General features: G+C 36.4%; 1 protein-coding gene across 2 annotated transcripts in view; it reads left to right on the forward strand.

Moving 5' to 3' along the window:
* The window catches only part of RFX3 (regulatory factor X3), a 292,829-nt gene that overhangs the window by 179,062 nt on the left and 96,834 nt on the right, over positions 1 to 16,933 (forward strand). For both annotated transcript variants that reach the window (XM_073806161.1, XM_073806160.1), the window contains one exon: positions 1,762 to 1,859. In XM_073806161.1, the coding sequence (XP_073662262.1) occupies positions 1,762 to 1,859 (98 nt within the window). The remainder of the gene's footprint in view (positions 1 to 1,761; positions 1,860 to 16,933) is intronic.

A 16,933-nucleotide genomic window follows, 5' to 3' on the forward strand; every position in this document is an offset into this window, starting at 1 on the left:
AACTTCTTGCTCTTATAAACTGTATTTTTAAAAATAATATTGTACAGCAACTCTTCAGATGGTGAATGCTTCTGTAGAAGAAATCACAAAGATGTCAAATAGTTTGCCTGTTGCTTTCCTGAACAGTTTTTGCATATTTATATTACTCCTAAATAATAAGACCCAGGGGTTTTTAAAGAAATAGTTGATTTCAGATCTAGGACAGGAAATACAAGAGGTAGGTCTCGTCCATCTTATCATAACAGAAAGCATGGGAGTTAGAGAAAGATTACTGTAGTCATGTCAAAAGACACAGGATACAGTTTGAAGGGACTATCACTGGTCAAAGATGGGACAATTTTAGGGGAAAAAAGACTGCTGTGTTTAAAAAAATCAAATACAGTATGTTCAAAAGTTAAAAATCATAAGGATACAAGCAAAATCAAACTAAAAGCAACACTGGTCACCTTGGGGAGGGAGCTAGGGGGAAAAATCATTATTCTGAGTACTGATAAATAATGAATCATGCATTTATCCTGTTCTTCCTGTACAAACCTTATTTCAGAGTAAGCAAATACGAGTAAGAGGAATTCCTTTATAGAATTCTACTAATAAATGAAGAGGACATAACAGAATCAGATTACCATAAGATTGCAGCCTTTTATTAATTGAAATAATCCCTCTAAAAAATGATCATCAATGACTAATGATATCCTCAGGTAAAACATGGATAGGAAACATTATAATCAGTGTATCCAACTGACAACACCTGAACCCCCAGATCAAATAATATTGCAGAATGAGAGACAACCAGCTGTTCTATGGCAACCTATATGATGCAATAAGAAGTACACAGCTTTTTAAAAATTGAATCTATTCAAGGCCCTTGATGTAACTACTCATTTATAGGAAATACGAAGATAGAGGAATTTATTAAATGACATCTCAGGGATGCTATCAGCCAAATTTAGCATTCTAGAAATTCTACTAGATAAATGATCCAGTTTTTTCAATAACTAATAGTCAAGATATAAAAAGGATGGGAAACTGTTAGAGATTAAAAGAGAAAGATAGGAAATATCAACTGGATGTAACATGTAGACCTTGTTTGGATCTGATTTGAACAAGCCAACTCTAAGAAGACATTGGAATAATTAGAGAAATTTGAACAATCACTGGGGTTTATATGATATTAAGGAATTGTTAATGTTTTATTTCTGATGTTAGTATTGTGTTCATGTTAAAAGTAGCTCTTTTCTCTTAGGAAAAAAGTGAAATATTACCAGTGAAATGATGCAAGTTCTGTACTTACTTTTAAGTAATCCTGTGAGGGACTAAAGGGGAAGGTCTAGTGACATTTATTTATCTTGGATGATGATTACATGGGGTTTATTATAGTATTTTTTCTATGTATAAGTGTTTGAACTTTTCCATTGTGAATTTCATAATTTAAAAATACATGTAGCATTCACAAGCCAGGTGAAGAGAATTTCATAAATCATCAAAATAAGTGCGGAGCTTTCAGAATTTCACCCTAAACACTTTAAGTGTGTATGTACATGTATACCTGCAAGAATGTTACAGAATTTATTTGCATAAATGCTACAGTTGATTTGGACTCAAAATGCACTTACCTTGAAATTAGCATGAACCTAACAGTTTTCATCATAAAACATTCTCATGTTTATCAACACCCTAGAGAAATCTTTGAGGTAAATCTAATGCTGTATATTCATTCTATTGTATCTGCCCCTCACCAAAGTCCTAATATTTGCTTTCCAGGTGCAGCAGGTACAGACTGTGCAGCAGGTACAGCATGTCTATCCAGCTCAGGTGCAGTACGTGGAAGGAAGCGACACTGTCTATACCAATGGAGCAATGTAAGTTTATGTACGGGAGTTGTATTCATTCTCCCGCTACCTCGGTTAGAGAAAAGTAAGGTACTTTCTGACACCTTCTACTTGTCCCAAATTGATGTTTGAGCTTAAGCCGATGTATGTTTGCTAAGAACAATATTCACCAATAAGGTGAATTTTTGTGTACGTGTTTTCTGTAAACTAATATAAAATTACTATATTAGGAGGGTTTTTTGCATTTATTAAATAGGTACTTACTTTACGTAAAAGTGCCTGGTACTCAATAAATCTTATTTTCCTGTCTGAACTTCTCGTCCCCCTAAAACTCCCAACCCATCTCCTTTGCATCAACAGTAATGTCAATTTGTACATTTATTTCATTTGAGTTTTTCAGACACTTTGGGTTAAGATTCAGGATGTTATTATAAATAAAGGGACTAATAACTATTATAAGTCACCAGGTTTGTTTTCATTTACCACAGATTTTTGTTTGCAATCTGTTGGATCTCTAAGTTTTAAATGAATTCAAATTCTCTCATTGACTCTTCTGTGTGCCCTAGGTTGATAACCTCTGCTTTCTTTATTCTTACTGCACCTACTCCTTGGGTGATTTCATAGATTCCCATGACACCAACCTGTAACTCTATGAGGGCAGGGATTTTTGTCCGTTTTTTGTTGATGTTATTTTTGTTCCACTGCAATAAATCTAACACCAGAAGAGTGTATGGTATGTAGAAAATGCATTTATTGTTACCTATTATTATAACTAAACAACTTAAAATCCTGGTTTAACTATCTATTAGTTTTATAATCATGGTCAAAGTACTTAACTATTCTGAGCTTTTTTTACTCTTTCCTGGGAAGTGGGAGGGTAATTGCCTTACTCTTTCTGGATTGTTCTGAGGATTTAAGGCTATGTATGTAAAGCAACTAGCACAGGGCCTGGTATACAGTAGATGATACAAAACTGAAAACTCTTCATTGATCTTGACTGTCTCTCTTTTCTCATTGCTTTTGGTCACTGAATCTGCCTAAATCACCACTGCCTTTAAATCTCCATTACCTATAAAATAAAGCGAAACTCTCCACCTTGGCATTCTCCCCCTTCCTACCTCTCTAGCTTCATCTTCCACCTGTTCTAGGAACAACCAACTTTGTGCTTGTTTCCCCAAGTACTCTCCTTTCACACCTCTGTATTTTTGGACGTGTGGTTTGTTTTCTCTGCTGGAATATCATTCTCTGCCTTTTCTCTTTCCTTCCAAAACCACTACCCCCAGTATAGCGATATCTTTATAGACTAACACATCACCCCCTCCCTTGAGACGTGGACCCTGGCTCTCCTCTGCAGTTAACTTATTTGTCCCCTGTACGATAAAGACAGCACTATACCCAGACTTCCACTTCCGCATGGTGCTATGAACGCTTATTGATATTTATCACACTAAGAAGAACTCTCCCTGAATGGGAACTGTTGTCATTTTGTTATTGTATTTACATCTATTTAGGTGATTGACACATAATAAAGGGTCAATACATTTCTGTTACTCTAGTGAATCTATAATACTTTACATATTTTAGACACACTGAATATTTTTTTACCTCTTTGTTGTGTAAGGCCAGGGCATCCTGGAGCCTGCTTTGGGAATCTCTACCATAAATCCAAACTCCTGTTGGCATTTATCCCGAAAAAAAATAGGGATGCCTGCCACTTGGTCCTTTATGCTATCAGGGAAAATAAATGGGTTTCTAGACACTGCTAGAGGTCACTGAATTGTATTGTCGTTTCATCCTTGCCTGTGGTAGATCTGTCACAACTACCTCAGAGTAAGGTCATTATATACTCTAACTTTGTTCAGGAAGGTACCATTTCCTACCTAGTGTGTTCTCCTAGTTCAAAGATATCCTAGGTAAAGCCTTACCAGACCCCACTGGAGGGCTAATTTATCATTCTGCCATTCCATAACATTTTATCTTACATTTATTACAGCATTCTGTCAGCTAAGAAACCAAGAAAATCTGACAAAAAGAGGTTTAAACAAATTAGGACTTTGATTTTTGTCAGGTAGTAAGAAATCCAGAGGTAGCATATTGTGCAAATAACTGACACCATGTGGTGCAGATATAAAATAAACCTTAGTGGAGAAAATCTTACAAGCTGGCATAAATCACATCCCTCTAGTTAGACTGGATTGTACCATGGAAATTGCTCCAGTAGAAGATCTCTGGCCTCACAGAGTGCTACATATTTCTAGGGATCAGGGCAGTAGACATTAACTGGTTATATAGTAGAAAAAAAATGGCTTTCTTATCTAGGGAGGAGTGGGTTGCCTCTGAAGCTCAGTTCCATCAGCCTGTTCTTCCATTAGGATTAACTTAGACCAGCTGAGCCAGCTTAGTGCTAAGCTACCCAAAGATGACAGGAAATGAGCCTGTAGAAACATCTACAATTGTACTTCCTCTTAGTCTGTGGCTGACATTAGTTTAGCAGCTCAAGGATATCAGGGCCAAGATTTGCTGGTACAGTAGTAAATTTGCTTTGGTTACAGCCATCACATCTGTATTCCAGACAGCAAGAAGAGGGAAGGTGGAAGAAGAGGATATGTCATATATGTTATATACGTACATATATATATATGTACACACACACACACACACGCACACACACGCTTTCCCAGAAACTCCCAGGTCCATTTTGCTTATATCTCATTGGCCATAACTGTGTAACAAAGTAGTAGTTAGGGGACTTCTGTGGTGGCACAGTGGTTAAGAATCCGCCTGCCAATGCAGGGGACACAGGTTTGAGCCCTGGTCCAGGAAGATCCCACATGTCGCAGAGTAACTAAGCCTGTGCGCCACAACTACTGAGCCCACGTGTGCTGCAACTACTGAAGCCCGAGCACCTAGAGCCCATGCTCCACAACAAGAAAAGCCACAGCAATAAGAAGCCCGCGCACCACAACGAAGAGTAGCCCCCGCTCACCGCAGCTAGAGAAAGCCTGCGCGCAGCAACAAAGACCCAATGCAGCCAAAAATAATTAATTAAAAAAAAAAAGTAGTAGCTAGCTGCAGAAGAATCTAGGAATGCAGGTTTGTAGCTTTCATGTCTATATGGTAGATGGCAGCAAGAGAAAAGGATAGTTGGCATGGGTGTTGAGAGAGTTAACTCCGTAGTATCTATCACGGTCATTTATCATTGACCCAAGGTAGAAGAGAGTGATTACTAATGTGAGACTTTGTGAAAGACACACAGCCTGCTTCACTTTCTTCATTTATGAAATATGGAGATAGCTTATCAAAGGTATTTTGTGTAGCTTCTGAGAAATTGTAAACACTCAATAAACATTAGTTATCACCGTACAATTATGTGCTCTAGGTTTTTTAAAAAATATTTTCCTCTCCTATTTATGGTTCTGACTTCTGCATATTGCCTTGTGCCTTTTAAAACTACCCGACCGCTGACATTAGGGTCTTCCATATCATAGGTAAATGTGAGATTGGTGAGTTCATTCATTCACAAAACCTTAGAAAATCAGCATCTCTAAAGTTGGCTCTTTAAAATTATAGGCCCCATTTAAGTGCAGAAATAATTCAAAGTAAACATCTCATGCCAACATGAATTTTCTATGGCCCGTGAAGTCAGTTGGTTAGATCATGACTAATGAGGTCTAGGTCATGAGTTCATTTGCCACAAAGTCCAATTAGTTTTGATCCAGTCTGTGTGGGCCCAGACTGCATCCTCAACTCCAGCTAATTATGTCACAAATGTGCGCCGTTGGTCAAGATAGAGAAGATGCGTCTTTAAAAACCTTTCATTACAATTTCAATTTCAGTACAACTTTTGACTAAAGATTCTGTAGCACCATTTTCATATTTACTAAAGAAACATTGTGTTGCCATGAATTACACTCAAAATTTTAGTAGCTAGAGGACTATGAACATCTTTCTTCAAATATAACCAAAAAAAATTTTCAGCTTAAGCTATTCCAATCTTTCTGTAATTTTGTAGTGCTGACATTTAACTATGTACAATTTTTGTCTCTAAAGTTCATTTTAAAGTCTTTATACTCCCTCTTTTTATTTGATACACTTCCATGTGTGTTAGGAGAGAGTATTTCATATTCTTCTGCTCCACCATATTAAATTAATAGCCAACTAGTGTTTGGTCCCTGACTTGGATCATAGTGAGAGTCCCACTTCTTTGTGATAATAAATGCTTTTTGCTAATGAAACTCGCAGAAGATAGGGATGCCGATCTTTATCATGAACTTTCAAGCACCCAGTACGTGGCCCTGCAGCCTGTGCATGGTTAGTAAGTACTGGTTCACTGTTGCTCCTGTCACCAGTAGCCCCATGCCAAGTAGCCATAATGCAAGGGGTCTCACTCAAGAGGTGATGATAGCCCTCACAGATATGTGTCATCACTTATGAAAATGTGTAATCATTATAATTTGACAATACTGAAGTATTTACTGGTTCTCTCTATGACTATGGACGTTACTGGTAGCATAACAGGATTTAACAGTGTGAGTCAGTGAGTGAGGATGTATTTCAAGAGAACAACTGAGACTGCTTTATAGTGGTGTGTTGGAGTAGAATAGCTTTTTACTCAAGGGAGAAGGTAACCTAACTCTTGTTTCTGCTTATCATTGCTTCTGTAGGAGCCCACATTTGTGTATATCCTTGCAATAGTTTTCCCAAGAATATTTTTTACTGGGCTGGATCATAGTCTTGTCCATTGTTATGGATTCTTACAATTTATGATATCTAATAATTTAGTAGATTGTAATTAAAACAGCTGGAAAACAGTGCATACCACGTAGAGAGAGTCCAATTCAATTGAAATTTCTTGATGTAGCCGAGAAATCAATTTTTTTAAATAATGATTTTTTTTCTTTCCCCCACTCCTTTTTTGACTCATACTTCCCCACTTATTCCTTTATCATATTAGTCAAAGTGGAAATAAAGACATCATACTATATCTTGTCCAAATTAAGAAATCTTTTTTGAAAAAACTTTTTTAATTTTAAAGGATTTTCTTATATCAAGTGGTCTTTGAAGCTTATCCGCTGTTTAGAGATGATTAGTGTTTTAGAATGTCAGGGTGTTCATTGTAATGGGTATCTATTGCAATAAGACTTGACTGGTAGAAAGCATTCTCATAATCTTCCTGTTTAAATTACAGATTTCTCATCAAACCCAATAGAGAATTTACCAAACTGTGTTTCATAAAATGTCCCATTAAAAGGTTCTGTGATTTCACAAGCAGGAAAACACTGCATGAACTTCTTTTGCGGACTCTAAATTTCTGTTAGTTTTTTTTAAAGGCTCTGAGAAATCCTCTAGGAAAGAAATGTCATGTTTTAAAAACTGACCACAGAACTCTTATCTGAATAATATTTAATAACATCGCATGGTATGTGATGGACATGATACATGATTAATATACTGACATTGACTAGATCTATTCAAAATCCATTGGACTCACCTTTATTTGAAAATCATATAAGTAGTGCGTTTTCTGAAGCCATCCAATTATCCTTTCCATGTGCTTTTTAAATAATTAATAAAAAACCTTAATAGGGATACTCTTCAAGTTTCTCTTTTGTCTTTCAGTGAAATAGTAAGTTTTAGGATTTTGCAGGTAAAATTATGCTTTATTATTATCATTTAAATGTTCTCTACTTAGAAGAAATGGTTGTATGGTATTTCTGTAACTGAGATGAAGAGGCTACTTTCTTTATGCTTCTACTGATATATACGTTCAAATCGGTGTAGGATCTGGTTAATGAATCCACTTGCCGCTTGGATTTCAGTAAGTATATGGCTGATTACTTAGAAAGCTCTTGGAGAGAGAACTACCATTTTGTGTAAAAAAGAGCACTGAGGTCCTCTACATTTAGAGAAGAGCCTGTTTCATTCATCTCCAAAAATGGAAGGATATTTTTTTTAGGTTTATTTTTTGTTGTTATTCAGTTTTATTTTATTATATTTATTTTTTTAAATTTTTATTGGAGTATAGTTGATTTACAATGTTATGTTATTTTCAGGTGTACAGCAAAGTGAATCAGTTATAAATATACATATATCCACTCTTTTTTAGATTCTTTTTCCATATAGACCATTACAGAGTATTGAGTAGAGTTCCCTGTGCTATATATAGTAGGTCCTTATTCGTTACCTATTTTATATATAGTAGTGTGTATATGTCAATCCCAGTCTTCCAATTTATCCCTCCCCTCCTTACTCCCTGGTAACCATAAGTTTGTTTTCTACATCTGTAACTCTATTTCTGTTTTGTAGATAATTTTATTTGTACCCTTTTTTTGATTCCACATATAAGTAATATCATATGACATTTGTCTTTCTCTGCCTGACTTAGACTGACTTCACTCAGTATGACAATCTCTAGGTGTATCCACATTGCTGCAGATGGCATTATTTCGTTCTTTTTTATGACTAACATTCCATTGCATATGTGTATTGCATCTTCTTTATCCATTCTTCTGTCGATGGACATTTAGATTGCTTCCATGTCCTGGCTATTGTAAATAGTGCTGCAATGAACATCTTTTCAAATTATGGTTTTCTCTGGATATATGCCAAGGAGTGGGATTGCTGGATCATTTGGTAGCTCTAGTTTTAGTTTCTTAAGGAACCTCAGTACCATTCTCCACAGTGGCTGTACCAGTTTACATTGCCACCAGCAGTGTAGGAGGGTTCTCTTTTCTCTACACCCTCTCCAGCATTTATTGTTTGTAGATTTTTTTGATGATGGCCATTCTGACCCGTCTGAGGTGATACCTCATTGTAGTTTTGATTTGTATTTCCCTAGTAATTAATGATGTTGAGCATCTTTTCATGTGCTTTTTAGCCATCTGTATGTCTTCTTTGGAGAAATGTCTATTTAGATCTTTTGCCCATTTTTTCTTTTTTTGCGGTATGCGGACCTCTCACTGTTGTGGCCTCTCCCGTTGCAGAGCACAGGCTCTGGACGCGCAGGCTCAGCGGCCATGGCTCACGGGCCCAGCCGCTCCGCGGCATGTGGGCACGAACCCATGTCCCTTGCATCGGCAGGCAGACTCTCAACCACTGCGCGACCAGGGAAGCCCGCCCAGTTTTTGATTGGGTTGTTTGTTTTTTTGATATTGAGTTTCATGAGCTGTTTGTATATTTTGGAGATTAGTCCCTTGTTGGTTGCTTCGTTTGCAAATATTTTCTTCCATTCTGAGGGTTGTCTTTTGTTTTGTTTATGGTTTCCTTTGCTGTGCAAAAGCTTTTAAGTTTAATTAGGTCCCATTTGTTTATTTTGGATAGAAAGTTCAGAGATAAACCCACACACCCATGGTCACCTAATCTATAGCAAAGGAGGCAAGAATATACAATGGAGAAAAGAGAGTCTCTTCAACAAGTGGTGCTGGGAAAACTGGACAGCTACATGTAAAAGAATGAAATTAGATCACTCCCTGACACCGTGCACAAAAATAAACTCAAAATGAATTAAAGACCTAAATGTAAACCTGGATACTGTAAAACTCTTAGAGGAAAACATAGGCAGAACACTCTGACATAAATCACAGCAAGATGTTTTTCAATCTGCCTCCTAGAGTAATGGAAGGCTTTCAAATATGGCTTCTCAGAATATCAGAGTTGTGAAGGTCATGGAGATCATTTATTCTAATCTTTCCACTTTACAGGTGGGTAAACTGAGGCCCAGAGAGGTGCAATAATTTGTACCTCTAGTTAGCTAGTATTTAGAGTTCATATTTTTTGACCTTCAACACATGTTCCTTTCCAGTGATCTGTAGGTAGAGGTCTTTTGATCATGAGTTATTTGGAGGTTTGGGGGGAAGAGTTGGCCAATCACAAAAAAAATTTTTAGTAAATTTTATACATTATGCTATTGTATTATTGTATATCTTATTGTAGATAATAAACTCGTGGGGTTTTTTATGACTGATGACTCTTTAAGACTAGGAGTGTTGTTCGTATGAATCATTGTATGTTTTTTTTAATCCCATCTTATACTTTTATAGTTAAATTTATTTTGTGAATATAGGATGTTCTTTGGATATTCATAAAATATATAGAAAAGTCCATATTTACTAATTTTTCAACATCGAATATTATAGTTAAACAGCTTCCAGAAGAAAACGCTATTATTTGACTGCCCTGGCTGTATTCCTTTTTAATATTTCTCATTCGTAGAATTAATTGATGCACATTAAGGGCAATTGCTCTGTGATATTTTCATATCCAGTAGCATAGTGTCCAGAATAATTTTGTATGATAACACTTGGAAAAGTTTAGACCTTTAAATTTTCTCTTCCTCTCCTCCTCCCTCCTTTTTTTTTTTTTAAAGGTAAAAATAAAGGAAATCCACATGTGCCTTTTTAGGTTTAGAACCAACCTGTATTATTTTCTTAAATGAACACTAGAGACCCAAGTTCAAGTATCATTTCTCCTACTGACTACAGTATAACATCAGGCAAATAACACATTTGCACATAGATTTCCTAATTTGTGAAATGGGGATTAATAGTTAAAAGCATTGATTACTAACCAGGTCAGGTTCAGGATGGGGAGGGTTTAATGAGAGCAGGAAATGGGGTTATTTGTATTGTCTGAAAAAACATATTCACTTTTAGTATAGTTACTCTTATAAAACTAACTGCAAAAGAAGTTAAACTTATAAAAATCTCTGCTTGAACAAATATTTGGAAGCTAGAGTGAGAACTCTTTGTTTGGGAGTATGCATTGGAAAAGGTTGGGAAACACTGTATTGTGCTTCACAAGAGACTACAGTCTTGTAGATCCCCCAGCTATACAGAGTAGTTCCCCCAGCTATATGGAGTTGAAGGCTGGTTCACAAGGGTTGAGCTTTGTAATGGCCAGAAGGTTTTGGAAGGGACAAATCCAACAAATCTTAGTCTGGCCCTCAGAAGGAGTCAGACGAATAGACTCGCCTCCAGGGAATGCTCTGAGGTCCCAAACTGCCCGAGTCCAGCAGTGTGCCTAACTTTGGGTATGGGGCATACCACCTGTTTGCCTGGACTTAGCACCTGGGTTGGCCTCAACAACATACACACATGCTTTAGCTGCGTTTATCCATTTTTGAAAGTCCCACTTGATAACATATCCATCTCTAACAAGTACCTGGTTTCTCTGTTCCTTTGTAGTGAATCCTCTTAGGATTAACCTCATATTCTTCACTCTCTTCCAAGCTGGCTTTTTTCTCCACATTACAATGAAATTGCTGTTATCAAAGTCATTGAAGACCTCCATTTGTTAAATCTAATAGACATTCTTCTAGATTAACTTTTGTAAATCTCTAGCAATCAACTAGTCAGCCACTCTATCCTTGATTCTTTGTCTTCTTTGACTTTATATTCTTCTGTTTTCTTCCTCTGTTATTGGATCCTCCTCAGTCTTATTATTGGCCGAACAGTTTTTTTGTGCCCTAAGTTTCCTTATTGTTTCTAACAGAGACATTCCTTCCACAACACTTACGACTATCTGTCATTCTCCACTATCTACTTTTAACTTATCTAATATCTGTCTTTTCCCCACTAGAATGTAACTGTCATGTGGGCCCAGTACCTTGTTTGTTTGCTCCCCATTCTCTCTCTCATACCTACAACAGTCGTATATGATAGGTGCTCAATCTGTATGTGTTGAATGAATTGAATAAACAATAGCATTTGATGACAGGTGAGACACAGGAGCAGATTACTTGGTAGTTTTAAATATACAAGGAGAAATGAATGGAACTGAATTGAGATGCTGCTAACATAGTATTAACATACCTTTTTTTTCAGCTTTTTTATTCTAGTACAATTTTTTTGAGCTTATGTGTATATATATGGTTGCTCAGTTCTTCTTTTCTTTTTTTTTCAAGTATACAATACAGTATTATTAACTATAGTCACTAAGCTGTACATTAGATCCCCAGAACTTATTCATCTTGTAACCCAAAGTTTTTGCCCTTTGACCAATATCTCCCCATTTCTCCCACCTCCCAGCCCCTGCGCCATTCTGCTCTCTGTTTCAATTAATTTGATTTTTTAAAAATTGGAGTATAGTTGCTTTACAATGTTGTGTTAGTTTCTGCTGTGCAACGAAGTGAATCAGCTGTATGTATACATATATCCCCTCCCTCTTGGACCTCCCTCCCACCCCCCCACCCCCATTCCACCCCTCTAGGTCACCACAGAGCACCAAGCTGAGCTCCCTGCACTATACAGCAGGTTCCCACTAGCTATCTGTTTTACACATGGTAGTGTATTTATGTCAACCCCAATTTCTCAATTCATCCCACCCCCCACGACCCTCCGCCCCCGTGTCCACATGTTCATTCTCTACATCTGCGTCTCTGTTCCTGCCCTGCAAATAGGTTCATCTGTACCATTTTTCTAGATTCCACATATATGCGTTAATAAACGATATTTGTTTTTCTCTTTCTGACTTGCTTCACCAATGAGTTTGATTTTTAATATTCCACATATAAGTGATATCATACAATACTTGTCTTTCTCTGTCTGACTTACTTCACTTAGCATAATGCCCTCAAGGTTCATCCATGTTGTTGCAAATGGCTGAATAAGAAGTAAGTGTTGGAGAGAATGTGGAGAAAAAGAAACTCTTGTGCACGATTGGTGGGAATGTAAGTTAGTACAGGCATTATGAAAAACAGTATGGAAGTGCTTCAAAAAATTAAAAATAGAACTACCATATGATCCAGCCTAGTTTTTCTTATTTGTAAATTTAGACCAGTAACTCTGGATCAAAATCTTTTATGATGTCATTCCTGCCAAAGTTGATTTAAGTCTATATCTACTTCCCTGACTTCTGTTGTCAGGGCAGATGACCTCTATATGTACTTATTATGTGCACCTTTTTGGTATGCTTCAAAAACCATTATAGCAGTGAACAGAAATTTTGGTAATGCTTTCATGGATAACTGCCACAGAATATAAAACTTCTTTTATAACTGTGGACTTTGACTTTTTAAAAAACTCAAATAAACTAAAAGCACTAATAGTTGTGAAATAGCACTTTTTTTCCTTACTCCTGTGAAAGTTGGTCTTCACATTTTTATTATCCTCTAGTACAGTGGTTCTCTAAGTGTGTTCCTCAGATCAGCAGCATGTACCTCATCTGAGAAACGCCAACCTTGTTAGAAATGCCAGTTTTGGTTCCCTAGCCCTGTTCTACTGAATCAGGAATTCGGGGAATGGAGCCTAGCAATCTGTGTTTTAACAAACCCTTCAGGTGTTCTGATGTGCACTAAAGTGTGAGAACCACTACTTTACAATATACAAATGAAGAATTGAAATACACAGTAAAGTGTAAATGTCCAAATATCTTTATGTAATGATAATTTAAAGTTATGATTTCAGTACTCTGTACATTATCAACATATATAATATTAAAAATACTACATATGAATGAAAAAGCTCAATTAGTTATTGCAAGGATTATTATTGCATTTTAATAATTCATTCTTGCATTTCCTCTGTAGCTGTTGTGGCAACAACTCGATAAATGCTTTTATTTTTTACCTATTTTAGCAGTTGAAATTAGCAGAAATAAGTATGTCTTCTGAATTTAAATCAAGTGTTTCATTAGTGATTCTAGTATTTTATTACTTTATATTTAATTTATTGTTTTTGATTCTTAGGTAATAGCCTCTTATGTTACGTCACTTGAATTCCTTTCTGAATTACTGTTTTCCCCTTTGGTGTCTTGCACAAAATGGACATGTCGCCACTCCGATGTACCTTCTGCCTTCAGTCTGACTTAGAGCATTCAAGAAATGATCTATGTCAAAACTCAAAAAAGTAGTGCATGTTAGACAACCAGATATTACATACCACAAGACTGCAATTTGTTGAAGATTCCAAATAATCTAGCTACTTCTCTGCAGGGCTTTGGTGACTCCCATAAAAACTTCACAATGAAAAACTCTTAAGAGTTCTTGGTTTCAAGCAGCAGAAACCAAGTCTGGCTTATTTAAGCAAAACAGTGAATTTATTGAAAGATATTTGTGACTCAGAATTTCTAGGAAGTCTGAAGAATCAAGCTGAAAAAAGACAGGTACAAGCATTGTTAGACAGCAGCCAGACCAAAGGCAAAAACACACCCCAGAAGTTGTCCAATAAGGACACCACACGACCACAATCATCTCAAATGCTGTTGGCCATTGCTGCCGCTATCTCTAACAACAGTTCTCCCAGTTCCCAAATTCTCCTAGCTCCCAAACTTTTTGAAAATATTTAAAACTGATTCATTGTGGCTGCCTTTAATTACTTATATCCTCAGTCTAGTCCAATCAGACATATATTTGCTAGCACTACATGGAAACACCTTACAATAAGATTACCTCCTCTCATTATATCTAATGAACATGTTTCAGAATCATCTTACATGGCTTATCTGTAGCATTGTGCCCTGTTTGCTACTCCCTTTCCTCATGGTTTCCTGTTACCTCTCTGACCTCAGGCCTTCCTTTAGGTTGTTTCTCTGTCTGGAACATTCCCTTACCTCCCTGTACCTTAGCTTCCTTAAACTCCTATCCCAGCTTAAAATAACATCCAAACTTCTTGCCATAGTCCATAATGATGTCTTTAAGCTTTTTAAACAACCATCCACATTGAAAAAATTAGATGTACATTTTTATACTCAGATAAATATACACATGCACACACACACCATATATGCATATGACAGAAACAAAGTTTCTCAAGATAATTCTTATCCTTACTAGGTGTGATACGTTCTGATGTTGTCTGGTCTACTATAGTCTCTTTCTTTTTTTAATGCTAGTATGTGTGACCCATTAAATTGTGGATCATGACCCACAGTTTAAAAAATTTGTTTACACTACTTACATGTTTAGTTTTTATCTACTTTTTAAACCTCATTGTTTCTAATGTCCTTCTCATTCATTTTAACCAACCATTCTAGACTTCTAGTTCCTTCCTAAATACCAGGATCTTTCCTGTGTCATGGCTTTTGCACATGCCACACTATATCTTCCTGATATATTTTTCTTCCTGTTTTCCATAGGACTGACTTCTTTTTATCCTTCAGTTTCAACCTAAATATCTCTTCTTCAGAGGTAACGTTCCTTGACTAGTTGATCTAATATGCACACTTTAATATTCTATTTTTCTCTTTCATAGGTTTAAGAAAATGTCTAATGATCTTATTTCCTTTCTTATTTTTGACCACCTGCCCCTTATGTTATGCAGCCCTTATGACTGTAGAGGTCATGTTCCTTTTTTCCAGGTGCCAGAATACATGCTCAGTAAATATTTGTTAAAAGAATGTGTACAGAATAGCCTGAAAGCAATAAAACATTGTACCAATGTAAGATATTATAATGATCAACATTACTATATTCTATCTTCATAATAAATTTTATGGTGTGAAATTTGCAAGGTATTTTATTTTCTTAATTTGCCATTTTCATACCATTGCTTGATTTTGCAGTTGACTAGCTTATTGGTGAGAGGATATTCAAGACCTAGGTAAAATACAAAACACATAATTTAGAGATATTATACATCTCGACTTGTGGATAAGACACCTGAAGATAAAGAAAACAGAAAAATTGGTTGTAACTAAAATAAATTGACATACATAATAATCCTAGCGAATAAGCAAGCAGGGAATATTCAGGGTCATGCTTAGTCAAGGTATATGCTAAGGCATGATAGGATGCAGACAGCACTAATTTACTGAATTCAATGGATCAGAGTCCTGACATTTACATAGAACCTGATAATAGAGTCAGCTATGAAGAAGCGTCTGTCAGCAAGTATGCACATATCTATGTGTTTACATTCATTACTGGATACATATGCAGAACAATGGAAAGATTTCTCTTCTGCTATAGAATAATGTGACACATTATTTTCATAACGGTCTGAGGCAATCAGTAAAGAACAAACAAAAAGAACACAGCAGCATCTTTCAACTGTGCACAGAATTGCTTGGGAATTTAGCTGTTTCAGTAGTGTACAGTGTGGAAATAGTTAGCTGCTTTCAATCTGATATGCCAAAAATTGAGTACTTTTCTCAAATGTATGTCTTGGAAATTTCTGGGGAAATAGTGTGCAAGCAATATCTCATATGTATTCATTCTAGCAGTATGAAAGACAAGTTGATCCTAGGTATCAGAATTAAAGAGTTATTATTTCTAGTACCTAGAAAGAAAGAAGGGTTTGTTTTTGTTGGTGGTGCCTTTTTTTTAAAAACAAAATCTCTCCAGTATTTACTCAGGAGCTTAGAACATTTAGAACTGAAAAGATGTTTAGGAATTATCTGTGCCTGACTCTGACTCTGGCTCCAGACAGGCCTCCAACAAATGCGTTAATACTTATCTTCTTACCCTTGAAGAACAATGACTAAGGATATTATGGTCTGCCTCTGTTACCCAATCCAGTGTTTAAAAGTCTCCTCTCTTCCCCACTGCAAGTGTGTAAGTGTCAGAGACAAATTCAGCAACAATTTGTGACACTTCATTTCCTAATATAATTGTGTCTTTTTTCCCCTAGAAATTACCAGTCTTTACCCCAGTGTGTGTTTATTCAAGCCTTCTCCTCCGTCCCGTGGGTTATGATTGAGTAATGAGCATAATTTATGGATTAGGCATACTCTTTAGTGACTTTCACTCTTATCCTGTTCTTTGCTCATTTTTTAGCTAATGAATCATCTCCAGCTAGGGGGAAGTATGAAAATCAAAGCTCTTTGCTGCCATATTTTTATGCTGACTTGAGGGCTATAGATACAGATTTTATATATCTGTGATACATTTGTTTACATTACTGTTGTTCACTGAGGACTAATTATATAAAGGAGTCATACCCCAAAGATGGAGTGATTTAAACCCCGTGGAATGTTTCTCTTAGAGTTGCAACTTCCATGATCATAGAACTTCTGAAATCTAAGTGTGCAATGGTAAGTATCCTCCAAAATAGTCTCGCCTTTTCCATCTCCATTTCTTTACCATTGCAAGTACATCTTCTGCAGCTTCCATTCTGAGTAAGAGAGGAGAGTAGTGGGGTGTTAGTAAACAGTTAACTAAGGTGTAAGGA

The sequence above is a fragment of the Tursiops truncatus genome, chromosome 6, assembly GCF_011762595.2.
Source record: "Tursiops truncatus isolate mTurTru1 chromosome 6, mTurTru1.mat.Y, whole genome shotgun sequence".
NCBI lineage: Eukaryota > Metazoa > Chordata > Mammalia > Artiodactyla > Delphinidae > Tursiops > Tursiops truncatus.